General features: G+C 39.1%; 2 protein-coding genes across 8 annotated transcripts in view; one reads left to right on the top strand and one right to left on the bottom strand.

Annotated features, from left to right (window-relative positions):
* Window positions 1-16,497, bottom strand: part of ESF1 (ESF1 nucleolar pre-rRNA processing protein) — a 29,508-nt gene extending 13,011 nt beyond the window's left edge. The window contains exons 1-9 of one of the 4 annotated variants that reach the window (XM_023923180.2): window positions 16,356-16,497; window positions 14,024-14,717; window positions 12,969-13,297; window positions 12,116-12,229; window positions 11,315-11,415; window positions 10,091-10,243; window positions 8,554-8,668; window positions 7,471-7,609; window positions 1,591-1,752 (exon numbers count right to left, since the gene is read on the bottom strand). In XM_023923180.2, coding sequence (XP_023778948.2) covers window positions 1,591-1,752; window positions 7,471-7,609; window positions 8,554-8,668; window positions 10,091-10,243; window positions 11,315-11,415; window positions 12,116-12,229; window positions 12,969-13,297; window positions 14,024-14,717 — 1,807 coding nt within the window. In that variant the 5' untranslated portion in view covers window positions 16,356-16,497. Of the gene's footprint in view, window positions 1-1,590; window positions 1,753-7,470; window positions 7,610-8,553; window positions 8,669-10,090; window positions 10,244-11,314; window positions 11,416-12,115; window positions 12,230-12,968; window positions 13,298-14,023; window positions 14,718-15,508 lie in introns of all 4 variants that reach the window. The other 3 variants (XM_023923179.2, XM_023923178.2, XM_023923177.2) reach the window with 3 other exon arrangements.
* On the top strand, window positions 16,489-26,105 carry NDUFAF5 (NADH:ubiquinone oxidoreductase complex assembly factor 5). 4 transcript variants are annotated; one of them, XR_015283883.1, is made up of 13 exons: window positions 16,504-16,719; window positions 17,246-17,286; window positions 17,493-17,556; window positions 18,212-18,259; window positions 18,358-18,461; window positions 18,945-18,984; window positions 20,695-20,892; window positions 21,488-21,548; window positions 22,272-22,366; window positions 22,773-22,873; window positions 23,232-23,314; window positions 23,444-25,667; window positions 25,777-26,105. XR_015283883.1 is itself a non-coding variant. In XM_086879297.1 (12 exons), exons 8-12 carry the CDS (start codon window positions 20,737-20,739, stop codon window positions 23,528-23,530), a joined length of 471 nt encoding a protein of 156 aa, XP_086735423.1. In that variant the 5' UTR covers window positions 16,515-16,719; window positions 16,913-17,011; window positions 17,246-17,286; window positions 17,493-17,556; window positions 18,212-18,259; window positions 18,358-18,461; window positions 18,945-18,984; window positions 20,695-20,736; the 3' UTR covers window positions 23,531-26,105. The 4 variants fall into 4 exon arrangements, 2 of the variants coding, with proteins under 2 accessions (XP_023779122.2, XP_086735423.1); XR_015283882.1 differs by having other exon boundaries at window positions 23,444-26,105; XM_086879297.1 differs by lacking the exon at window positions 22,272-22,366 and adding an exon at window positions 16,913-17,011 and having other exon boundaries at window positions 16,515-16,719; window positions 22,790-22,873; window positions 23,444-26,105.
* Window positions 26,106-27,590: the final 1,485 nt, after the last annotated feature.

Here is a 27,590-nt window from a genome sequence, read left to right as displayed (position 1 = left end):
ATATATAAATACAAAACACACTCTTATCAGCAATTGATTTGCCTGTGTTTTCCACCTTCACTGTGAAAGGTGGCAACAACAAATCTCTGTAGAAGTCTTATAAAGCCACCTAAGTATGAAAACTCCTTGTCTTGAATGCTCAGTGACACAATGTATTAACTACTGAGTGAGCAACATCATGAATGCAAGTACTGACACGCAGTGGAGAGATGGAGTACAACGCTGTGTCAGTGAGCACTTGTCCTGGCTGCATCACACAGGCTTTTTCAAAAAGGTTTTGACAGAATTCACATCAGAAATTATTTGAATTATAAAAGCATGATTGAAAGCACACAGTCATTTTGAATACCCATGTATTCTTCTGAATATAGGACTGATGAAGAAACAGGAATAAAATTATTCCGTTCAGTTTAGTCCATTTCAATGAACCGCTACAGACCAGAGTACTTCAAACCAAGCATAACTTCTATTCAGCAGAAGTTACCTGAGTGAACTCAGAATAATATTTGTGTAAATCATATCATTAGACATGCATCCCTAGCTGGGATTAACCCATCAGGAGTGAAGGGCCTGGATTCTGGTACGTGTTTGGTCTTGCTATTAGCACTAACAGAACGGGGCTGTGTCCTGACATGGGCTGAAGTCCCACACCTGCTTCACCTTGCTGCTCCCAAGAAGGGAATGTCATCTTTCCCTGGTCTTTCAGCTCCACATTTAACCCTCTGAACATTTGCATATCTGACATTCTAACTCAGTGGAAAGGATCCAGGTTTTTTTTTCAGAGTAGTTCTGTTTTAGTAAATAAAATTAGGCTTGCAGAGAGCTAGCAAGCACCAGGGCTGGTACAGGCAGTCAGAATGAGCTCTGGGCCAGGATCAAGGCAATGCCACAGTGCAAACCTTTCCCTTCATGGATGCAGTGAGCTGTTAAACTGGCTCATTACACCTCAGGGAAAGCATTCAGTCTGCGTGGCTTTGTGCCACAAAGAAGAGAGAGAACTAGATACTGGTGTTTGTCTCTCCAGATGAGCTCTGCCGGGATGCTGTACGGTGAAGTCACTTTTCACTGATTTCCAGATGTCAATCTGGATGTCACTGTTCCCCAACCATTCCTGGTACCTTGCTTTCTCCCAGAGCAGTTCCTCTGGAAGTTCAGATTTCTCCCACTTTGCTTCCCCAAATTTTTAGCATTATGCAAGCAACACTTCCAAACCACTCTCCTCTAATTATAGACTAGGTTTCCAAATCATACTGGTTTTCATTTTTGAAAGTGTAAGTATGTTTTATGACTCTATAGCAAACACATGAATTCTACTTAAAAAACGTCATAAAGTGATAATTGAAAAAGCAAGTACAAAAAATCCTGGCAAAAAAATAATCTATAAAGATAAACTTACAGCTGAGGAACTGAGCTCAGTCATGTTATTTCTTCTATTTCCCTCACTGTAAACAATCTGGAATTCAATTTATGGGGGAAAAAAAGGGTTTGTTTCTCCTACTATAAATTCAGCACCTTACACTATATCTCTGTCAGCAGACCAATACTGCATGTCTGCCAAGGCAGCAAAAGAAAAAAAAAAATAAATCCTACCTGGAACCCATTTAATCTCCATTCCTATATCCTTTTCTTCCTGTTTTTTCTCTTTTTCTTGGATACTTTGCAAAAGTTCTCTGTACTTGGCAATTTGCTCTTCATCATCTTTTTGGCTTTTCCTCGGTTTGTCATCTTCCATTTCATTAGCTACATCACCATCTAGGAGGAGAGAGGAGAGTTACCACAGAGAGCATCAAGAGAGTGAGCAACTGAAGTTAATCTTTACAAAATAAACCTAAGATACACACAGTATTTCCAGAATATAATACAAAACATTTTCATCTATTATTACCCCATAGAGTAGCCAGTTTAAGAATTCCCTTATTTAGATGAAATAAAAATAGTATCTGAAAAGATAAAAGACAATTTGTCCAGTAAAGGAAATCACTGACTGGACACAGCATCCTTCACTGTATTTTAAAATTATTAGTTTTGGAGTTCCTTCTATCTCCAAAACCATCCCTTCCAGCCCTTTGTGTAGATAGGCATTACATCTGCTAACTTCCAGTCAACTGAGACTTCCCTGGTTATCCAGAACTGGCGAAAAATGACGGAAAGTGAGCATTTGATATCTGCCAGCTCCCTCAGTACCCTTGGGTGAATCCCATCTGGCCCCACAGACTTGTGTGTCTCTAAGTGGTGCAGCAGACCACTGACCATTTATTTCCCTTTGGACTAAGGGGGCTTCTTTCTGCTCCTTGATCCTGTCTCCCAGTTCAGGTACCCAGAGAATTTGCATCACTATTAAAGACTGAAGCAAAGGAGCCATTAACTACTTTCCTTCATCCTTTGTCATGGTGCTTCCCTCTACATCCAGTAAAGGATGGAGATCGTCCTTAGCTCTCCTCTTATTAAGAATGTATTTTATAGAGACAATTTTTGTCTCTATAATTAACCACGTTAAGTTCTAGCTTGGCTGTGACCCTTCTAATTTTCTCACTGCATAACTTCCCAACACCCTTGTAGTCCCCCTGAATTGCCTGCCCCTTCTTCCAAAGTTCATAAACCCTCCTTTCTTTCCTAAGTTCCAGCCAAAGCTCTGTTCAGCCAGGCTGGGCTCGTTCCCCGCCGGCTCATCTTTCGCACGGCACATGGGGACAAGTCAGCTGCAGCTGCTTTTCCACTTTCCTCATCAGAAGCTGAGATCTAAGAGGAAAGCATCTGCTCATCCAGAAAGCAAAAGGCAACTCTTGTTTTGAAGACAAGTAGAAAAAGAAGACATTTGGTTGTTTCTTCATCCTAATGTCCTGAGAAAGAAGAAGCTGTACTGGATGGGAACTGAAAAAATCCTTAAGCTAAAATAGGATCTCTAGAACTTGGATAGGCAAGAGGCTATCAGTTTATATTTATCACTTGTTTTGCTAGGAGAAATTTAAGTGGCAATGCATATTGTCATTCTTTCTCATTTACATAGAACTTGTAATTCTTCTGTCAAAACTAACAGTTTTAAAACAAATGTTCAACATTGCCTTCAAAAGAACTGTAGGCGCTTTTAATTCTGTAAGCAAATAAAGCACATTTGACAACAGCTGCAAGAAAGGAAAGTGAGCTGAGTATGTTCTCAAAGTTTGTTCAGAGTTCAAATAACCTTGTCAGTGGCTTTCAAGTATCACGCTGTATTGCACAACATCAGGAACCACTTTCTGTTGGATATTAAGGCAGCAATACTTTCTGCCAACAGCTTGTTCAAAGGCTTTTTGAACAAAACACACAAACCAAAAAGTTCTGGGGCATTAACTGCTGCACTGCAAAAGAAATACAATCAACCTTGCAGAAGAAAGCAGAAAAAGGCAAAACTGATGAAATTTAGAGTATAAAATAGAAGTATATTCTCATTGTTATCGAAAGAAAGTAGTAATAGAAGTGCTTAAAGATTTTAAAAAAAGAAAGTTCAAATCATGAGGCTGGTCAGAAATACTCCAATAAAACAATTTGTTTTTAAAAGATGACATTAATACCAGATATAACTAAATGCAGAGGTTCCATATATTAAATTGGTGACTGGCAACTGAGTTAGCTGAGATCACGTTCTTGTGATCACAGCATTGTGAAGAGATCAGAGATTGGATTCTTAGTTTAAGAAGATTATCTTACAATGGTAGATGTAAAGTAGATGATTAGTAGATAGTAGAGTAGATGATTCCTTTTTTAAAAAACTTTAGCCTTAGAAACTAAAGACAGTAGAAAACTTGTAGCAGATATCTGACAAGAGGTCTGCTGCAAAGCTGAATTTTTTTAAAGATGAGGGGAAATTTTCTTTCCATGATGTAATGGCAAAGCAGAAAAATCAGCTACTGACTTGGATGCTGATGGCCATACCATAAAAATTGCCCTAAATATCTCAAGTCTATCCAGTGTAGTTATTCAAATTTAGATAGATAAAATATAAAAAGCAAAATGCGTACAATGCATGTAGACCCACAGAATTAAAACTAAAAAGCTTTACACTCCAGTGTTCAAGAATCAAGTCTGAGGCAGAGGTTTTTGCACTGCACTACAGCATGCTATGAAAATTTGAATGTGTTGACATCACTCTTGAGCCAGAAAATAATGTCAAAGAAAACACTGGGGTTTAACCCCATTTTCCCCACATTCTAAGCACTTCCTGAAAAAGGAGTTGTGCAAATCCCATTAATTCATCCCAATGATAATAAAAAATTGGAAAAATTTACAATACCAAAAGAAGTTTATTCAAAGCCTGTCAGAGTTCATGCCTTTGTACGATTTTTCAGGGAGGAAAGATACTGGAAGAAGAGAATGCAAACAGATGGATAACAGTAAATGAACGGTAAACATTGAATTATGGCATTTTCTTAGATTTTTCTGCATTTTCCTTCAAGTCTGTGTAGTCTAACCATTGAGGTGTAGTTTTTAAACCTCCCCTTGCAAACCAGGTGTGTTTTACAGCTGCAGCCTTTAAGCACCTGTCTGTGCAGAGGTGACTTGGCATTACTAGAGCCATGCCACTGAGCCAGCCAGACCTAAGGCAAGGCTAACACTCAGGCAGCCAGAATCAGTCCTGAGTAGGGACTCACCAGCCTCCAAGAGCACAGGGAGATGTGTTCTTCAACTCCTAGACTTCCAAGAGTTTATATAAACTTCCTAGAAGGAATGCTGACATGACCCTTCTTGGCATTCCAAGCGCCTTTAATGACAAAACAAAGCCAACCCAACAGTTCCTGCAAACATGCTTTGGAAAAGTATCCAACACCTGCATCAGTTGTATCAAATTTCTGAGGCTTCATGGAAAGAAAATAATCAGGCTGCAGTATTTTTATTCTGAAATTCCCATGAAATTCCACCCAGGCTTGGCCAGTGCATAAACTGCTAAACCCTCTTGCTTCTTCTTTCCAGAGACAATAATAAAAAACTAACTACATGTTCTACTTGTCACCCTCCATTTCTTAGCCTTCTGAAATAGCTTTAGCAAATATAAACACATGTGGATACTGTTCATTTTTAAGAGAAAAAGGCTGTACTGTTATCTAATAAAATGCTAAATATGCATTTAAATTTAGATATGTAGTCACGAGTCATTGCACCAAATAGATTTCAGAACTGTAAAAAGATTTAGTAGTCTGATTCTATTTAACCTTAATTACTGAAAATAAGATTTAGCAGCATTATTTAAACAAAAATTCTTCCCTCCCAACCACTACATTTCCTTTTTCTGCACTTGTGCACCTCTGGCATTGGGGCAGCAGCACAAAAGACCTACTGGCTTTGTGGAGTCTTATCTTGGAAGTCAAATACCAGAGAAGACTGAGCTTCCTGCTCAGATTCCTGCTGAGGAGAGCAGGGATCTACACAGAGTTCCCTACAAGCCTGGTGGTGTTCAGTGTTTGGACAGCTCTTAGGTTTAACTTTTAGATTGCCCTTTCTGGAGTCACAACTTGGACCCAATCATCCTCATGGGTCTCTTCCAACTCAGGATATTCTGTGATTCCATGATTCTATCAAGAACAGCTAATTAAAAAAAATCCCATGAAAGTATTTTATCATACAGTCTGTTTATTTGTGTGCCATCCAAAGCAGAACAGCAGAAAAGATATTGCTCTCATAAAGATTAAAAAAAAAAAAAAAAATTAAAAGCTTAGACATAAACTCCATAATGCTTAATTTGAAGCATATTTAAAATGCCATACACTAAGTCACTGGTCTTCATCGCCAAAATAGAAATTATGGGCTAGATTTTATGAATGCCACAAAGACTTCCTAACTGGGATAAATCTACCCAAGATTCAGAAGCAACGTAATGAGAAATTTTGTGCTATGAACTACAACATTCCAGGTCACTGAAATCCTTGATGTTTAACAGTAATACTAACATTCATGATGCACATATTTTAAGTTGAAAAATTCCAGGAAAAAAAGTATTAGAACAGGCCAACAAAAACCTGTTTATAAATAAAATATTTTAGTAAGTTTGAAAAGTATGAATAGAAGACCAGGACATTTTTTCCTCCTTATCAGACTCCTACATTTCCATTCAAGCAGCTGACATTGATTTTTCCCATTTGTGCATAGCACCACGTAATTCTGCTGGATGGAACCCTGACAGATGGAATCCTGTTTTATATCACACAACTGAATGGATAAAATGTCAGGAACACATTAAAGACATGACAACATAATTCCTCTATTAGTAACTTACTTTTCAAAACATCATTTGAATCTAGACATTTCCAGGTTTAAAATTTATTTGTGTGATAAGATTATTTAAGGTTTTTTTTTTTTTTTTTTGCCTTCCCAGCAAAGGAATTTTACTCTTTAAAATTCCTGAAGTGCTGTTCACATGAACATTTGCTTTCATCATCACCCTATCACAGATGCTCTTCTTTAGCATCATGGTAACCTGGTATGTGAGAGAAGATGGAAATGCTTTACTCTGCATCCCCTGCTCCCCTTTAGAGACTTCACTGAGCATTGCTAGAGAAACTAAAGCTCACTCCTGTGCAGTTTGTGAGTTTTTATAGAAGGTGAGAAACAATTGGACATTATCACTGCCAAGATAATGCCAAGACGAGTTTGCTGACACAAGATTTCCCAACTCTATAACTGGAAGAATATGTAATGTTTTTTTGCATGCTCCAAGCTCATCTCTGATTGCAGCAACCTGTTTAAATGCTGCATAAATCAGTTTTAACATCTGTTTGAGAGACCTAATTAAGGCTTAATGAAATTTTATTTGCCTTGTAATCTAGGCTGTATATATTATTAAGAGTAGTATGAATTTTAGAATGAAAACAAGCAATTTAAATCAGGAATTTAAACATTGCTACACCCTATGCAGAAGGCTCATGTACCTTGCAAAGTTAAATGAAATTCTCCTATTCTTAAGAAGTAGGTGAATCAAAAAGCATTTGAAAAATATTCCTATTCATTTAGTCATTATCCACCTTGCATTTCAAACCAGAACTTTTCTTCTGAAAAGGAAACACTTCAAGTTCCATGGGCCTATAATTTATCTCAGAAACGAACAGATTAAAAGCAGATATTGCTGAACTTGACAAGACATGGCAAGATACCCTGAAAAAAGGAGAAAAAGGGAGTAGGAGGAGAAATAAAATGCAAGAGAAGTATTTTCCACTCAGAGGTGCAAGGTCCTATTCAGAAAGCAGCTACTGGAGTCCAGTGGAAGGTGTCCCTGCCAATGGCAGGGTGTTGGAGCAAGATGAGCTATAAAGTCCCCTCCAGTCTGAACCTTTTAGTGATTCAGCTCAGGGGCACAATCATTATACAACAAATATAATATTGTCCTTGTAAAAGAGATGACATTCAAAACATTTTCTATAGATATGACATTTAAATACTTTAAATCATCTATACTCAAAACCCTGCAGCTAATGACTTTGTGTATATTTACTACCAAAGTACCTTGCTGCTGTTCCTCCTCTTCTTCACTTGATGAAGCCAAATAAGCCTGAAAATCCATGTCAAGAAGCTCCTCTTTGTTGAAAGTTCTGTTGAGCGATGTTACTCGTTCATGATCTGTCTCATCCCATGTGATATCTACCTTAAAAGTAAGAATGCCATTTGTAGAAGCTGGAACACTAAAACTAAACATTGTAATGCTGTATCTTTAGGGAAAATTATTTTACACTTTCCCTTCAATACAAACCTGTTATTAATGCTGTCTACAATAACTCACTATAGTAACCATTTTGTAGTGAATTTAATGATAACATTTTGGAATTTATTCTACAGTCAGTTTCAATGAATTTGAGCCATAAGAACTGAAGAAATCTCATGCTCTGAATGGTCCTGTAACAGCAGGTCCCACAACACAAAACTTCTGCAAGCCAAATTTCCTTTGTGGCAGCAGACAACTGGTGTTAAAGCAACCACCAACCCCTCTCTTTTCCTCTTCCAGCAGCCATTCATTGCAGGAATCACACACAGATTGCAATGGAGACAATGAAAGTGTTTGTGCAACTGCACCCTCAACCAGAACGTGAAACAGATCTGACTGAAAAATGTGCTTATTACTCAATTAATCACTTCTCCAATCTGGTTCACTTCATGGCCAGATGGAAATGTTGGCTGTCATGTGGACAGAGCAGGAATGAATTGCTACAAAGAGGGGAAGCAACTGTTGAAGCCTGGCATTACTACCAAAAAAAGTTCTTACTGATTTATACACTAACATCCATTTTAGGCAAATTAAAAAATGTAACTGTAAATAACAAAGTAATTTCATGTGCAACTTGTCACAGAGATATAATGAGGTCAAAATTCAGTATTTAATTTGTAACAGAGAAGCCCAATCTCCTTTAAAATCCAAAACAGGGTTGCAACTTTTGGGTTCATAGCATGCTTAAATCTTTTAATATGTTTGATGCCTTTATTTTGAAATGGTGGAGATAATCAGGAATCCCTTCCCCAGTACATATATCATTCATAAGCTGACAGCAAAACTAAACAAATAAGAAAAACATTACAAAAACACTGTAAAGATACCTTTGATGTTCCCATAGCAGCAGATGTGAAGTACTTTGGCTTATAAGCAGCTATGTTCACTTCTGAGGCTACATCTTTTGGCTTATCATCAAATGTAACATTATCTGGAATAAATCTTACAGGCAAATAAAACATGTTATTCTTCAAATACACTGGGAAGTTGCATAGCATAAACAGTCTAAGCTTTCATGAGTATGGTACACCATAATGAAAGAATTAACTAAAATAAAAAGGGGGTAAGCCTGAAAAGGGAACAAAAGAAATGGACAAGTACTCCACACATGTAAGATTCATTGCCTAGCTTCTGCAGATCTGTTCCACAGGTTTCCAGTGTATAACAACAGCCTGTTTGGGAAGTATTTCAGTTTTCTGGCTGGTATAAACAGGGTCATGGGTGGTTTTCTTTGTTTTAAGAACCATCTTTTCAGAAATTTTAATATTAAAAATTAAAAAAAGTGAATAAAATAGGATTTGGAAATAGATGAATAAGAAATTCTAAACCTTTTAGGAAAGCCTGGTACATCCTGAAAATTATAATTAGTAAGGGGAGAAGAAAAAGAAAAAAGACCAAAGTAATGAGTAACAATTGAAGAACTTAATTTAAAAAAAAACAAAAACAAAAAAACAAACTTGGTATAATACATAAGAAATTACTTGTGATTATTTTTTATATCTTTGCAAATGTAATCTGATAAATAGTATTCAACATTAAAATTTAATAAAGCAGAAGATTAAGAAAATCACTGGAGAATTCCAAACAGCTGTGTTTGTTGTAAAACATTATCAGTGTATAAAATGATGAAAAGTTACATGTTCTCTTAGCAAAGATGTCTTTTCCAAAATAGTTCAAAGCAAATTCACTGAGTTCCTCTAGAAAATTACACAAAGCAAAAAACTTTCACTGACTTCCAAGAATGTCCGTAACAGAGACCCCAGCAGACAAACAGGGCTTTTGTCACAACCCTTTATGATTTAATAACTTTTCTAGTTAGAATGAAAGGGGTTTTTTGCAACAAAAGGAAATACTAACAATAAAGCAAACCACAATTTAAAATCCTTTCTTCCCCAAACATGACTTTTGAAATATCAGAGCATCCAGCTTATTCACAAGGACCAACACATCTATTGCAACTTCATGACAACAGCAGCAATAATTTTGCCCTGTGGTAAGGAACCACGAAAAAGACTCACTTCTGGACCCTTGGGGAGAGAAAAAGAAAAAAGTTTCGTTTTCTGAATCCTATCACTTTAGTTAATTGTACCAAAACCTTGAAGATGTAATCAGAACTTTTTATCTGGCTTTTCTGAAAACAGTCTCCATGCAGAGAGCCTCTTGAACTTTCCATATTACAATAAAAATAGTCAAAAAGAAGAAAGAAGAACCAAAGGGAAGCCTAACAACTCACCAGATGACAAATTTATCTTTGTATCTTCTTTTAGGTACAGAATAAAAGGTCAATATAGTTTATTCCAAATTATTATGACTTTAATTCACCTTCCCTGGCCCAACATGCAAAAATATCACCAGTGGAGTTACCTCAGGTCTATGAAAGAACAGCTACTTTCAAATTCCAGTCCATCACATTCCTCATAAATTTTATTTGCTGTACCAGGAGAATCACATTCCACAACTGCATAGAAGTATTTTAGTCGCTTAAACTGGTATTCCCGCAGTTTTTCCCTATAAATCCTGCAAAAGTGGAGAAAAGAACAGGCAGGTGAGCGTTTTATTCACAAAATCTTGTAATTCAACTGTGCCAATCAACCACTCTTCTAATCTTGTAAGATTAGATGTTAAACAGCACAAAGTTCTACCAGTATTTTCTTCAAGCAAAAAGATTATTTCAGATAGTTTAATTAAGTGTAAAATTTGTACATGACTTCATTGAGAGGTCACAGGGATGAGGTTCAGTGAATCTGAAGGACACAGGTATCACTGAGGTACCTCTGGGATACCTGGATTTCTGTGTGTTGGATTCCAGATGCTTCCAAGCCCACTGAGCAGCAAATCCAACACTTCAGGATGCACCTTGATGCTCACAGTGCAGGTGACCTTAGAATGTGCTCTATGTTCACCTTACACCCTCCTGAGGCACTAGAGAATGTCCTCAAAGGGATTTCCCCTGATTTTAGAAGCATCTAGATTTTCTAAGTACAGGGCAGTCCAGCAGGATGCATTATACAAATATGGTCCCAGTCAGGCTTACAAACATCTAGAAATGGTGGAAAAATATCAAAGTAAAACCACAAACAAAAGTTTAAAAAAAGCAAAAAAGAGATGCCTGAAGAAGCCAGGGCAATGGTAGGACTGAGGAGCTCAGCCTAGGCCAGGGCTATTGCTTGTGGCACTCAAGAAATCTCAGTCTGGAAATTCTTGGACTAAGGTCCCTGTTGATTCACAGATGAGGATTTTGACAGTGAGTACTAAAGAGTTTACTGCACAAATGGCAACTTGTAGAGAAGAAATGCTGGTTTTTAAGCTACCCGTGTACTTGTGCCATTGGTTATTCCAATGAGCTACATCATAAAGCTTTGAACTCTTACCAACAAGCAAATCTTTTCAAGTTTCATCATAATACATTTATTAAATGCACTGATAATGAACCACTGCCTGTTGTAAAACAACCTTTGAAAAAAACCTAAAAAATTAAGGTGTCCACAGGATGCTTCCACATATGAACTCCTGGAAACAGGAGTTGATTGGGACTTCCACTAAGAATTAAACATATCTTTCATTTGAAGACAAAATTAAAATTAATACCCATCATCCTCTGTGGTGTTCTCTGGAAGATCAAACAGTTCCACAGGTCCTTTTTGTTCTTCCTCTTTCAACCTTTCCTTTCCAAACTCTGAAGGATAAATCTACAAATAAAACAACACAAAACTAAATTTTTAACTGTGGTGTAATGTACACTAGGTAAGAAAAAATTAGGCTTTTAATCTTTACAGTTTTTATTTAAGATCAGTAAAGGGATCCATTTCCATAAACTTTAATACCTTCCTAATTTTAATGTGTGGAAAAGAAAGTACAATAACAAAACTGCCTGGCAGGAATTTTCAGGCAAATGAAAAATAACAGGAACCCTGACTTTGTTCATTGTACTGTGGCCCTTTTCAGAAAGAGGAATCTGATTAAAATTTCTCAAAGAGCTGAGACAGACACTGATAATGGAAAAATATAACTTAATTGGCCAGAATTGGCTAAATATTAGTAAGGTCTAAGGCTGGGGCTTAGGTTGGTTTGTTTGTCATACAGATCACTGAATATTAAACTAATCAAGGAAATGTAGTCTCCTCCTACTAGAAATGAAAACTTCAGTATTAGTCTCAGAAAACCAGCACTGAAAGACAACCTCATAAACATGGGAAGTCAATGGCTTTGGCCTCTAGCTCTGCCAAATACACGCCTGCCACAGCAAATTACATTGCAACACGGTTTCTCTTTAAATACATGAATATGTATTTTGGTTCCCTACAGCACTGTCTTACTTCTTATTTTGTAGCCTATTTTTTTAACAGTAAAAGCCAGTACTCCTCCTTTTAGAAACCAGGAGTTTCTTACCTTAACAGAAAACACTGTTCCTCCTTTGGGTGTGAAAGAATTAAATAGAGCCAGCAAATCCTTAGCCTTCAACCTATCCCAATCCATATTACAAACTGCCAATCTACTTGTAATCTGAAAGAAAAAAAGATAAAATTCATAGATTTAACTGTTGACTGTTGTGGGGAATACACAATTCTCTAGCAGAATTCAGTGGTAAAAATCAAAGTCAGCAATAAACTGAAAAAAATAACAGCAGCACTGTCATCATGACTTTCCATCACTTAAACTAACAAAGAAGAGAAGCAGCAATTACCAGAACACATAAAAAGAACATAAATAGTGAAGCACCACAGAATGGACTGCACCAATCACAGATTTAGTTTTGTTTCATCAAACATTGTTAGCTCCAGGAGCAACCACTATCACTATTGTGACAGCACTAGAGTGCTGTGATTTCTTACACACTGATTGTGCTAGTTGTAAAGCCCTAATTCACTGTATCACAATGCCTTAACTTCTTAAAGTATGAGTTAAAAAACTAAATTTTTGAAAAGTGAAAAAAATCAGTAATGAATAAAACCAGTACTATTTAAATTCTGGAATTTCTGAAAGGCTCAATTTTGTTTGTCCTTTCACCTGTAGACAGCTTATCCGTAGGTAAGTGTGCTTAGGGGAAGAAGAGATGCCAGTGAAAACTGCAAGTCTCTCATTGTCAGACAATTTCATTATCACTTCCATTCTGTCACTAAAAGGCTAAAAAACCTTTATGAAAAATACTACCAGCAACTGTTCCATACTGATGGTCTATAATGAATTCATAACATTTCTGAGTTTGTCATGTAGCAACTTTTCACATGCAAAGTATTGTTACCTCATCTCCACGAGGGGCATCTTTATCCAGCTCACGCCACAAGTGCTCAATCTCTGGCTCCTTTGGAAACAGCTCATTTAAATCCTCTTCATCCTCTGAACTCGTTTCAATGTTCCCTATGCCTCTGGCTAGATCAGGCCCACTATCGCTTTCTTCATCATCTTCTGAATCACTGTCATCTTCACTCATTTCCTCATCATCTTCCGGCTCCTCTTCCTCGCCTGTTTCTCCATCATCTTCTGATTCCTCTTCTTCCGATTCCGCATTCTCACCTGCAGAGGTTTCTTCCTCTAACTGGCTTTTACATTTTACACTTTGGTCACAAATGGCTGAGCACAGAAAGATGAACATTAGATACATTTTTATATTAGAATTACACATGACCCTTTACAAAAAGGAAGACTTCAGGGCTTTTTCATACCTATTTACAGGACTCCTGAAAGGTGTAATGATGCAGGAGCAAATTACAAAAAATATCAGAGTTGCCTCTTTTGTTTGTCTGGTCTAATCTAATTGAATTACTCTTTAGGACCAAAATTGCATTATCTATCTCAACTGCAACTGAATATCCTGTTATTTTATTTATATTACAGAGCCAACAGCTAGAAATCTATTTAATAGTGGAGGCTATACACATGCATGAGCATTATAAATAAAGTTTTTCTTCAAGCTACCTGTTTTTCCTAATCCTCTCTAATATTAATGGCTTAATGCTGCCATGTTTACAGTTTCAGTCCACAAGCTGTGATGTGCCTTCAGGGTATCAGTTCACACATCTGCTGTTCAGTTTGATAAATACAGCACTGTATATCCTGTTATAAATTTTACCAATAGTTTCAGCACCAACAATTAAAAGGACAGGGATATTCATCATCTTACTGAAGAATCAGAACTCATTCTATACAGAGCTGACCAACTCAAATCCTTCAGCAGCACTGAATCTGAGTCAGTCAGCTATTTTATAACTAATGTTGCAAAATATCTTTCATGAATAAGACAAGCATCAACATCCAAATTAACACAGCTGAATTGTCCTTGTTACTTGAACAACTAACCTGATTCTTTTGTTTCCCCTCCTAAGGAGTGGTCCCTCCTGGAAGCTTTGACTGACTTTGTAGCAGTCACTTGTGAAGACTTTTCCTTGTTTTGAACAGAAATGGATTTTCCCCCTGACACAGCTCCCCGCTTGTTCTCCCCTTTGGGTAAAAGGCCCTTGTTTCCCCGAGAGTGATCAACTTCCACTGCAGGTTTCTGTGAGTCCTCTTTCAAGCTCAACTTAGATTTACTTTTTTGTCCTCCTTTTTTAAGGTCATTTAGTTTAGTCGGTGTTTCACATGTTTGGTCCACCCCTTGTTGGTTTTTTTTGCTCTCCTCCTTTGGGAGGCCACCAGCAACAGCCTTTGCAGAATCTGCTTCTCCTTTACCTTTAGCTTTCTTCTTCTTTTTTTTCTTTACCGTGAGTTCTTTACTATCACCTTCTGAAAGATCAGAGTCAGATTCCGACAAGGCATAAAACTTCCTGAGGTTCTCTGTAGAGGTGTAGTTAACAGGGCGGCCTCTTTTATCCACTGTGTATCTCAGCTTGAACTTCTTGTCATGGAACATGGCTCGGAATCGCTTGTCAATCTTGACTTTACGCTCCTTTTCAGGCATCTCCCAAAACCTGGGATCCCTGGCGATGCAGCTGAACCGGCCATCGCTCAGTATTTCCGCCTGGGATGACATTTTCGACGCTGAAGACTTGGACATCTACAAAATGGAGAAAAACCCCAAACATTTCTGATTTAAAAAAAAACCTCAGCCAATTAACATACACTTAGATATGGGACTGAAAAAAACAAGGGTTAAACAAAGTTGGATTTCTAAACTATTCCTAAAAAGTTCTTTCCAAAAGCACATATGGCAATTTCATAGCATCACATGCCACCTGGTTGGAGAGGACCTCAAAGATCACCTGGCCCAACATTTCCTGGCAAAAGCATTGTACATACAAGGTGGCTCAGCACTCTGTGCAGCCACATCTTGTAAGTGGGAATCCACAACTTCTGTGGGGGGATTATTCCAGTGGTTGAATGTTCTCATTGAGGAAAATTCTCCTCCTGTATCTAAATGGAATCTCCCCAGGAATAACTTGTATCTATTACCCTTTATCTTTAGCTTGTGATTTCTTGTAAAAACAGAATCTCCATCTTCTCTGTAGCCACCTTTTTAACACTGGAACATGAGGATAAGGTCTCCCCTGAGCCTTCTTTCCTCAAGGAGGAACAAACCCAGCTCCCTATGCCTTTCCTCACAGGGCAGTTTCCTATTCTTTGGACATCCTTGTGGCCCTTCTCTGGACCCTCTCCAGCCCGTCCACATCTGTTTTGTACGGCAGGAACCAGAACTTGAACACAGAATTCTGGATGTGACCTGAGAAGTGCCAAGGGGCACAATGCCTTCTTTAGCTCTGCTGGTCATGTCTGATGATGGAACCCAGCACCTTACTGGCTTTGGTGCAGCAGCAGATTTAAACAAGTCACAAATAATCCTGTACCTACCACAGTCTCAGTTATAAATCTTTGCTTTGTCAGCTGTGCTGGCAGCCCAGAAATCCTCTGTGCCCTGGGCTGTGCCCAAAGCTCCATGGACAGCAGGTGAAGAAAGCAATTCTGCCCCTCTGCTCTGCTCAGGTGAAAGCCCACCTGAAGTGCTCTGCCCAGATATGGGGTCCCAACACAGGAAGAACATGGAGCTGTTGGAGCAAGTCCAGAGACCACCAAGATAATGAGAGTTTCTCTCCTATGAGAAAAGACTGAGAGAATTGAAACTATTCAGCCTGGAGAAGAGAATGCTTCAGGATCAGTAGTTGTGACCTGCCAGCATCTGAAGGGGGTCTACAAGAAAGATGAAGAAAGACTATTTACAAGGGTGTGGAGTAACAGGACAAAGGGGAATGACTTAAGCGTATTAGAAGGCTGGTTTAGACTAAATAGGAGGAAAAAATTCTTCCCTGTGAGAGTGGGGAGGCCCTGGCACAGGTTGCCCAGAGAAGCTGTGGCTGCCCCATCCCTGGAAGTGTTCATGGCCAGGCTGGATGGGGCTCTGAGCAACCTGCCCACGGGAGATGATTTCGAACGAGATTTAAGATCCCTTTCAACCCCGGCCCTTCTATGATTCTGCGGTAACGGATACACCTGGGCTGCAAACACATCCCTCCGTGACTCCCCACCAGACCCAGCACGGCACCTTCGCCGAGATCAGCCCGGTGCCTACCGCAGCTAAGGCCGCCACCAGCAGCATCAAGTGCACCAAGACGGCTGCAGCCCCCGCACCCGCTCCGTCCCCGACCCCAGCGGCGGAGGAGGCCGCAGAGAAGAACCCCGAGGACGCTCCGCTCGCACCGACCGTGCCCGGGGCCCGCCGCTCCCTCACGGTGCTGCCGCACGCCGCCACCACCGCACGGTCACTTCCGGCGGCGCTACGGCGGCCGCGGCGGGACACGGCTCCCCCGCCCGCAGGGCGCGTGCGCGGAGGGCCGCGCGAGGCCGAGGCGATGAGGGGCCTGGCGCGGCCGGCGCTGAGGGCGCGGTGGTGCCGCCCGCTCTGGGCGCTGCCGGCAAGGGCCGCCGCCGCTTCGCCTCCTCCTCACGCCACAGCCTCGCCGGGCTCGGGCGCGCTGAACCCCTTCGACCGCCGGCTGAAGCGGAAGCAGAAGAACTGGGCGGCGCTGCAGGCCGAGCCCGCCAAGTGCGATTACCTGCGGGAGGAGGTGAGGGGCCGGGGGCGCTGGAGGGGTCACCGCGAGTGCTGTGGCCAGTTCTGGCCTCCGCAGCTCAGGGACGATATTGAGAAGCTGGAGCGGGTCCAGAGAAGGGTGGCCGGGCTGGTGAAGGTGCTGGAGCACAAAAGCTCTGAGGGAGCTGGGGTGTTCAGCCTGAAGGTCGCCTTATCGCTTTCTACAGCTCCCTGGATGGAGGTTGCAGCCGGGGAGGTCGGTCTCTTTTCCTAGACAGCCACCGACAGGATAAGGGGACATCGCCTCAGGCTCTGCCAGAAGAAGTGTACGGTTGGATATTAGGAATGTCTTCACAGAAAACAGTGATCAGACATTGGAATGGGCTGTCCAGGGAGGTGGTGGAGTCACCCTGGAGGTGTTTAAGGAAAGGCTGGACGTGGCACTGAATGCTACGGTTTAGTTGACGAGTGCTTTTTAGTAATAGGTTGTACTTGGTGATCTCAGAGGTCTTTTCCGGCCTCATTGATGCTGTGATTCTGACCGCCGGCTCTCCCTGCAGGTCGGCGGCAGGATCGCGGACCGGGTGTTCGACATCACCAGGTGAGCCCCGCGTGTCCCGCACCCTCCCCGCATCCCCGGGGAGAACCGCTGGATGTGGAGCGCCTTTCTCCACAGAAGGATGCTCGGTGGGCTGAGTTACTGAGTTCAGTAAGGCCCTTAGATTAACAGGTGAAACTTAATATAGTCTATGAATTAAAAATATTTTAAGGCTTGCTTATGTTCTGTATGCTAATCTTATCCTTTAGAACGTTTCCTCTCGCTTTGGATGTTGGCTCTGGAAGAGGTTACATAGCTCAGCACTTAACCAAGGTACTGTCTCTTCATACTTAAAAGTATTTAAGGGAAGTTCATATCTGTCTCTCCCTTTCAAACAGAGCTGTATTACAACTTAAAACAACCATCTGAATCTTGAGGAGGTAAATCTAACCCCCCCACCCTTATACCTGTAGTTATAGTTCAAAGCTGTGTATTGTGCAGGGTATTCTTAGTTTATTGCCACTGAAAACTGGACAAATGGTAGTGCAGGGGAAGTTATCTGTTCTAATACAGTTTAGTTTTGGGTAGGAATATGCATGCTTTCTTGATGAATCTATTGGCCACACTTGGTTGTTAAAGAGAAGTGTCATTATGGAGACTTTGAAGCCATTAACAGTTTACCCTTCATGAACCAGGCTGTGAGTAAAGGTGCTTCCTTGGCTGTTAATGCATGGTTTATGTTTAACTAAACCTATGCCTAAAATTACAGAATGTGTTTTCTGTTACCACTTCTGCCTTAGCTGTTCTCCCTGGGAACAGGTGTCATGTTGGGTGGGGAAAAGTGCTTTCTGCTTTATATAAAGCTTTTATCAAGAGTGGAAAAGATTCTTTCTTACTTATTATAAATAGGGGTAAGTGCCAAAAAATTAGTTATGACCATTTACAAAATAATTTACATATTTAATAGACTTCTAAAATTTTGTTTCAGGAAACAGTTGAAAAACTTATTCAAGTTGATATCGCAGAGAATGCTTTAGTAAGTAGCTTTTTTAATGCTAAACTGCTTCAGTTCTGTAGTACAGGAAAGTGAAGGAAGTGAGTTTCTGATGAGTTGTTTTTCTTCCAAAACATTAGAAAAATGCTGTAGAATCTGAAATCCCAACGGTCAGAGTTGTAGCTGATGAAGAATTCCTTCCTTTCAAAGAAGATACGTTTGATCTTGTTGTCAGCAGCTTAAGGTATGTATTAATAATTTATTTATTTAGTTTTGTTTAAGTTGTTAATAATATCCTTTCCAGAGTAGCTTTAAGAAAATAAATTTAGGAAAGATTACTAGTCCATTGAAAAGCAATAAGAAACGTATTTGCATAGTTAATATGAGCATGCATTAGGAAAAACTGCTGTCCTGGTGATTCTTTCTGTTTTCTTTGTTTATTTTCCTACAAAACACTTGGAGCTTCTCTCTTTCCTGCATTTTGACAAACTAGTCTCCAGGACTTGCATTTTCTCAGCCAAAAAAGGAAGGAAAAAAGTGCTACGTGGATAAACTTTGGTTCTTGTTTAGTGTCAGTTTCAAGTGGGTGTTTCAGCATGGTTGCACTTTGAGAAACCAAGTTTGTGACTTTGGCTCCTGAAACTTACTTAACTTCTTAAATAGTAACTTTCATTCCATAAATTTGATTTAATCTGAAATTAAAAAATGTACTCTTCTGTTATTTCAGTTTACATTGGGTGAATGATCTTCCTAAGGCTTTCAGAGAGGTAAGAAATGTTTTTTAATACTCTAAGTCAGCACTTGCCATTACTTGGATTGAGAGCACTCTGTATTTCCAGCTGTTTAAGAGGCAAACAACTCAGGTTGCACACAAGTATTTTTTGCAATACTTTTGGAACTTTGAGGAGCATTAGTTGATATTGTTATTAATTTGCTCCCTCAAATCAATTTGGAATAAATAACTGAAACAACGTGTTTATACAATATTTTGGGTTCTCCACATCTGAGATCATGGTAACTAATGTCACCTGAGGCAGTGCTATTGTTTTTTATTGTTAGCTCTTACTATTTGTAGTACAACACTGCACTTCTCCAGACCTGCTTTATGGACCTTGAGTTATTTTTGTGTCTCAGTGGTTTATTTTGAAGTGCAGCTTTAATCAAGGTTTTTTGATTTTGAAATGAACTAAATACTTGTTGAGGACAGATTTTTATTTTCTTTTCAGTAAGTTTTGCTGCTCTTTCCTGCAGGTGTAAACTTTAGTCAAATCAAAAATGTGGCACAAGAACAAGGAATGTTAACCAGTTTGCTGGTTTTTCATTTATTTCAAATTGATCAGTCATTGCAGTGCTGTTCAATCACCTGGTGGTTGGAATAGGACTACCCTACTGTTAATGAATAAAGATCAATTTAAATGCATTCAGTACTTACAAAAAAAACTTTGAATGAAATATACATTTTTCACTGGAATTCTGTATTCTATAGAAGTATCAAATACAGTATTCTGAAGTATTCTGTAGAGTGCCAAATACATTTTCCCACAGTAGATTTAAGTGACATTGTCTCACAATGGGGAGGGAACTGAGCTTCTTGGCCAACTTTCAAGATTTCCTGTGTTGGTACCACTGTCATAAACTAATGGAAACTGCCTTTAACTGCCTAATTTTCTTACCTGTCAATTACAGGCTTTTTTACTAGCACAGGAAAGGTAGCTTGCTTAATAAATACTTCATTAAAAAACTATGGAATTTTTTTTTTTTTCAAAACCATTGGAAATGCTTGCTGTCTTGTTAGCCTGGTTATACAATCAGGCTCTTCTGGATGTTTAAACCAGAGATCATTTCCAACTCTTAAATAAGCAAGAAAGCATGAATTTATTTGCCTTCTCACTAGGAAGGGGGCTAGGAGACCAGCAGAAACAAAGCAGACCTTGTCGGCCTTGGTGTTTGTATTATGATATTGCTGTTTGGGCAAGTTAATAAGTAATCATACACATAATAAAAATGGCATTACTCTATTGTCTCAGAAGTGCAGAGATCACTACTGAAAACTAAAGCCTCCATTTCTCTTAAATCAAGCCCTTAAAAAGTGCTTTTGCTGTTCTCAGAAAGGAAAAGTAAATAGCATACTTACCTTCATCTACCCTCCTTTTAGAAGTAATTTAATTGAGAATATTGATTTAGGAGTATTCTGCTGAAAATAGTTTTGCGCTCCCACGATTTGTTCCATGTTTCCTGACTGTAATTTCTGAGGATTTACTGTTAAAAATAGAAAACAGTCTCTCTTCAGCCAGGCTATTTGTTTGCAGTGTGACCAGAAGCTGTGTCACAGCTTGCCCTGCAGAATACAGTCAATATTAAAAGTCTCTTGGAGCTCTTACAACAATTGCTTTTGATTCCATTGAGATAGAAAGCCTAAGAGCCGCTTGGTTACATAAGCTTCACAAAGCCGTGACCTGTGTGTTTGTGCTCTGTAGATCCACCAGGTGCTGAAGCCCGACGGAGTGTTCATCGGGGCCATGTTTGGGGGGGACACTCTGTACGAGCTGCGCTGCTCTCTGCAGCTGGCCGAGCTGGAGAGGGAAGGGGGCTTCTCTCCTCACGTGTCGCCCTTCACCGCCGTCGCCGATCTGGGACATCTGCTCTCCAGGGCCGGCTTTAACACCCTCACCGTGGTAATTATAAGTAAGAGAACCATCAGGCAGAGCAATCCAGAACGTCAGAGCTGTTGGAATATAAAAATCGCTGTTTGCTAATGTAGTAACAACATGCTGCTTCCTTCTGCGTGTGGTGCACCTCGCTGAACAGGCTGCAGAAATAGCCTGGACTGCCACTGTTTTTGGCTTTGTGGTGATTAATGGAACCAACTGAAGTGTATCTTTGGCTCGTGGCCCAGTAGAATTTGGATGGTTTTCTTGGAGAAATGTCAAAGACTGTTAGACCTGCATGAAAAAATTACAGACACTTGCTCTTTCTTCTAAAACCAAGAAGAAAACGGCATTTAAATTAAAATTTGATTGCATTTGGGCTACTAAGCAAAACTTTTTAGACATGTTGAAATAGTACATACCTCTTAGAAATACATGATTTGGGCAGAAGAGGCAGATGAATAGAACTGTAGAATGTTTTGGGTTGGAAGAGACCTTAAAAGTCATCTAGTTCCAACCCTCTTGCCATGGCTGGGTAATACTTCGGTAGTACAGCAAGATTGAAATAATGCTGTTGGTTTAGCTTGATATGCTCTAAAACTGAACTTCTCAATTCTTCTAGGATACTGATGAAATCCAGGTGAACTACCCAGGGTTATTTGAGGTTATGGAAGACTTACAAGGCAAGTATATCCTGTGTAAAAACATGTTTTCTATATCAGTGGGACAGACATAGAAGAGTTTTACTGTGTGTTTCTTAACTCCAAATCATAGAATCATGTGGTTGAAAAGAACCTTTAAAGGCCACCTAGTCCAACTTCCTGCCGTGAGCTGGGACATCTTGAACTAGATCAGGTTACTCAGAGCTCTGTCCAGCCTGGTCTTGGATGTTTCCAGATGTGGGTCATCCACCACCTCTCTGAGCAACCTTAAACAGTGTTTCACCATCTTCATCACAAAAAAAATTATTTCTTAAAAAAATACAAGTAAATCTTATTGGAACAGGGGAAGCATTAGTTTTTTTCCTGCTATCTGGAGAGGCAGGAGATGATGTCTATCAGGGGATTAGTGTTGGGAATCCCAAGTCAAAGATTTGCTACTTCATGGTCTGCTGTGAGTGTTCTGCTTTCCTGGGCTTCCCATTCTGCATGAGCCTGTTCAGTGTAAGGTGCAGAAAAGCCCTTAAAGGGAGACAGAAGCCATATCCCACACACTGACTTTTCCTGTGAGCCTTTCTAATTACCAGGGCAATCAGCAAACTGCTTTGGAATGAGAATTAATATATCCTTAATTTGGAGTCTGCTGAGGAACAGCAGACAACTGAGTAACGATTTTGTTAATATTCTGATCGCATTTGTTGTGAATTGTAAAGCAGTCTTTCACATGCAGTCTGTTGTTACTGACAGCAACTCAGGGCATTTCTTATCTGGATCAACTGCTGTTTGGAGTAATTCCTTAATGGAAAGGCAACTTTTATTCTGAGCAGAAACGTTCAGATGCAGTAAGTGATGAAAAAGATTAGAATTGTCGTTATTTTGTTTTGTATTTTAAATCTCTTGGACTAGTAATTTTAATGATTATCTGTTAAAACAATAGTAATGTGTCTGAGTAAACTCTTTGTACTCATCCTTAAAATTAGTTATACTTAAGAGGCTAAATGTTTGAAGACTCAGAATGAAGAAGTAACAATTTGAAATTATTCCTAGCAATGCAAACTGTAAATTTCAAAGCATAGGAATTAAAACTTTTGGATTCTTACACATAAGAAACTTACCTAATGATCTGCAGTGTGTTCTCTCTTACAGTGAAGTACAGAGGATTCTGTACTTACTCTGGTTTAGTAAGAATCTGTCCTTAGTGCATGACACTTAACTCATGGCATGTGCTATATCTTCTTTTTCTTAAAGCTAAAACATATTTTTAGGTATGGGGGAGAGTAATTGCTCTTGGAATAGAAAACCTCTGCTACACAGGGAGACAATGCTGGCAGCTGCTGCAATATACCAAGGTCAGTATTTGAGAGGCAATGAGTTCATCTAAAATGACATTAAAAACACTTTTTCTGTGTCTTTTTCTATGACCTTTGTGTAAAAAACCCAAAAACCAAAACAAACCCAAAGTAAAACCAAAACTCCCAAGTGCTTCAGAACAAAATGCCATTATCATATGCTATTTTTAACCTTAATAATAGTGCCAGGGTTTGAACATATATTGATGCACCAGTATGAGGTATTTTTATTGTCCCAAATCTTTCACCAGGAGTCATTATGATGAATATGTCACACTCAGATCTGAAGTTCTGAGAACTGAGTGTTTCCTAGAGCTGACGGTCTGTACCTTTTCTCTCTCCCTTCCTGCCCTAACAGAAATGTACGGAAACAGCGACGGCTCGGTACCTGCCACGTTTCAGATCTACTACATGATTGGCTGGAAATACCATGAGTCACAGGTAATGTGAAGCTGTTATTTTCTCTTTGAAGGTACTATTTAAATAAGTGATGTTTTAAAAGCTTTTTACAAACATTTTAATTTAAAATTAGCCCTATATGTATTTTTTCTTCTTTTTTTCTTTCCTCAGGCAAAACCAGCCCAGCGAGGTTCTGCGACAGTTTCATTTGGAGATCTGGCAAAAATAGAAGGACTTCTTAAAAGAGGAAAAAAATAGCTGTTCATCAGAAATAATAATTGTCTTGAAGCTTCTATAAAAGTTTTAACTGCAGACAGTCTTCACTTGTGCTTATTTAGTGATGACATCCTGAAATGATAATAAAGTATGCACAGTAGAGGTTTTTGTACTGCCACGGCATCATCTGTATAAAATGCTGTTAATTTTTTGTTTCTAGATAAACATTTGAGCAGTTTGCTCTCCCAATTCTTTGAGAGAGCAATTCAGCTCTCAGCTGTTTATTAAATTTACTATATTCGAAAATAATGCCTCTTCCAGCATTTCAGTATCACAGGCTGCTCCAGGTATGGTTTACGTGTCTTGAATGTATTTTTTAATTATTTCTCAAGGATAGTAGATCATAATAAATAATAGTGTATTATAACAGTAAAGAATGGTAGCAGGTATATTTATGAGAAATCCTATAAGAGAAACTACCAGAAAATACAAAGATGTAAATTATTATGGTTTTTATGAGTTGGGAAGCATGGGTAAAAAGTTGCTGTAAGTATTGTTTCAGATTTGAATAATGGATAGTTTATCTAAATGTTAGTTGAAAATTACATTTACAGATTACTTTCCACTTTCCTATGTCAAAGGCTAAAGAGCAAGAAGAGCAATTTTCTCTTTAGCTGTGCCGTGGAACTATGACTTTTCCTGTCTATAACTGCATTATCAGAAATTGATACTAATTGCAGCTATGATCCATTAATATGAGAGGTTTAGAAAAGATATCTGCCCAGAGATTTTACTTGATTGTAGCTTTAATGGAGATGGGGAGAAACAGAAGGGATGAAGGCGATACAGCCAAATATACAGTTCAATAAGTTTTATCATAGTATCTGAGTGGTGTAGCAATCCTGGTGGAACTAAAGCCTTTATAAGTTTATTTCCTAGGTTTTTTAAAGATTATCCACCAGGTGGAGTTTGACAGAGCTTGTTCATACCCAACAGGCCAGGTAGGCAGAAGCCTTCCCATCTCTAAGGTCCTGATCTGGGGAGTTTTTATCAGCCAGGCTTTGACTTTGAATAAGAAATGGACAGAGATGGTACAAATCATGAGTAGGATGCCAACAGTATTCTGTCCTGTTACTGCTTACAAACCTAACCCATAATTTTTCAAGGGAAATGAGTTCATATTTTCTTTTCCTAGAAAAGAACAGTGTTTCTGGAAAAAATGGGAGAGACTCTAAATGGTCTGATAACCTTTAAAGCCCTCTAAAGACTAAATATAAAACAAGAGCTTGTTTCTGTGAAAGCCTACTTTTCTTTAATACTACATCAGTGGACTCAGTACAAGATACTGCATTTCTCTACAGGTCTTGTCTTAAATAAGATTCCCTTGTTTCTGGAGGAATCTCTGGTTTCCCAGATGTAGGTATCTGTGGAGTTATGTGTCAAATTAATGTAACTTTATAAACCATTGCTTTAGTAGGTTAATTTCCAGGCACTTGAGCTGGTGGTTGTGACTCAGACGTGTTAAGGCAATGAGGAGGTGGAATGTGCTGGGTAAATGTTAATTGGAGAAGTGCTCCTACTGTGCTCCTTTGAAGTACTCAAGTTATGGAGGCAAGGAAGGATTTCCAGTTCTTTGATTTCATGTTTCATAGATGGCATACATAAATAGTGAAGTGTTTTGGTAATGGAGAAACACATCTTCTGAACAGGGAGAAAGGATATGTAGCTTTCCTCCTAGCCCTTGGTGGGGGAAAATAAGGTGTAGATATTCCATTAATTTGGAAATGGGCTGGGGAGTAATAGAAGTAAGGAGTAGTAAATATGGCATTGGAGCAGTGTGAGTTGGAATTGGGGAACATGTAACAGGCAAGCAAGGTGTTCATTTCCCTGGCTGTGTTTGAATAACTGCCTTTTCTGTGGGGTTTTTTACTGAAATTATGTGGGGTTTTTGTAGTACTTCTTGGAATTCTAGGTTACTCCTGGTTTCTACTAGCTGCTTGAATAATTAACTTTGAAAACAGTTTACTATGAACAGATGCTTTTGTCACAAGGCTCTGTTTCATTTTAATTATTTTTCAGATTTAAGTCTTTATGGCTTTCTAAAATAGTTATGGAGAAGAACATGGTTGCCAGTTGCTACCCTAGTACTTTGTGTATCCTGAGAGTCAGCTTTTGCAGAGTGAGTAACTTCTAAAAGGTGGTTGTGAAGGTGATGTAATGTCTCTTGTAAGCTTAGATAATTTTAGAAGCTTTATGCATAATACAGAATATTTTTCTCCTGAACACAGAATGAGAAAGGAATTCAAGGAGATAATTATTTTGATTAATCAAAAGCTAGGAGCCCATAAATAAAGTTTAGAAGAAGCGTGGTTGCACTTAATGTAAGTATTTTTATTTTAGAGTTTGAGTCACAAATCAGTGAGTATGTTTGGTCTGGGTCTTTAGTTACAAGATCTGTCAATGTATAGTTTTATTCAAGTCTCTTAAAGATAAAGGGATGAGATCCTGTACTTTCAAGACTAAGAATTTGTGGAGTTAAAACATGAGAGAGGATTCTTCATTACTTCTAATTTATGAAAATGTCATCAGCAGAAGTAAAAAAGTGAACCAAACAAAATTAAATTTAACTGTATTTCTTTACACTGTTTAAAAAAGAAAAATATGAGTGACACTCTTTTAATGTTTTCTGGAAAAACTAGGAGCTAATGCTGAGCTTTCAGTTGCAGGGGGAGGAACACACCAAGCTTTCTTATGGTGCTTAATTGGAATTTCCTGAAGCAAGAACCTGATCTCAGGGATTAAATTCCTTAGAGCATCTTGTTTAAGAAGGCACATTTTGGAAGGCTAGCATGTATGTTATACCTCTTAAGTTTTCATTTGTCTAACCCAAAGACTTAATGTGCTCTTTTCAAAGACGTGATCCGTTTTTGCCCAGGTTTTGAAGCCATTGCTTTGGAGGAGTGCAGTTATTGTAGTGCTTTGGAATCAGTCTGAGTACTGAAGGAAGAGTGACCTATGTAGATAGTGGTTTGATTTCCTGAATATCTTTGGTGCCTTCAGGTGAAAGAAAAGGAAGAAGAGAATAAAAAAGAAAAATAAAAACCTGAGTAAGGTAAGTTTAGCTGGAGGCTACATATCAGAGTAAAGCAAAAGACACTGAAGGAGTGCATTTACTGCTTGTAAGGAAAATACAGCTCATGCCTTACTTAAATCAAGTTAGAATTGATTTGTTGATTTATTGTAATTAACTGTTAGTCCATAACCTCTACATGCAGGATTAATAGCAGCAATATAGCAGATAAATGACTACTAGACCCTTACAAAACCTTAGTAAACACCTTCACAAAACCTAAACACACTCCTATAGCAATCCCACAGCACCCACACATACACCCTCAAATTTGCAGGTAAATGCTCACTCCTGTCCCTTTGCCAGGAGGTTTCAGTGGTATGAGCCCACCCTTCTGAGAATGTGTTATCCTGTGTGCTTCCATCATCTGAGGAGATGTGGATGCTGTGGCTGTGTTCTCACCTGGGCTGTTCCTATCACCCACTAATCCACCCAGTTGTTGGGGCAGGACCCCAAAGATGACAACCCCAGGAGTGACCTGTGCTTGTGGTGCCCTGTGTTCTTAGCCCACTGCCAGGGGAGGGTGCTCCCTCAGGCCCCCAAGGAGCTTGCTGTGCCAGGGGCACCTTCTTGGTATCAGACCAGGTTTTCACTGCTTTTTTTCCCTTCCTGTTAGAAATCTTAGGGCTTTTTAGATTTGATTTTTAGGCTGATTTTTCTTTCCTACCTGAGGTCTCTTGGTAACTGCCTGATTACTATTTTATGTGGCTGATGGTTATCTTCATTTTCAGACAATCTCAGCAGATTTTGAGCAAGCACCTTCTCAATACTGGATGTTTTGTTTACACACATTGCACTTGTATTTCTATCACAGCAGCTGATTTTTTGCCACATTGTACTCCATGTAGATTTCCCCCATTATTTGGAGCTGTGTCTTGGGATACAAGGTACGTTGATAAAGGAAGAGATTAATTCTACAGAAAAAGTGTTCCTGTTTGGAGCTGTGTTTTGAAGCAGTGAACGATGAATACT

Source organism: Cyanistes caeruleus, chromosome 2 (assembly GCF_971803275.1).
Source record: "Cyanistes caeruleus chromosome 2, bCyaCae1.hap1.1, whole genome shotgun sequence".
Classification (NCBI taxonomy): domain Eukaryota; kingdom Metazoa; phylum Chordata; class Aves; order Passeriformes; family Paridae; genus Cyanistes; species Cyanistes caeruleus.
This window is presented reverse-complemented; position numbering and strand designations above follow the sequence as displayed.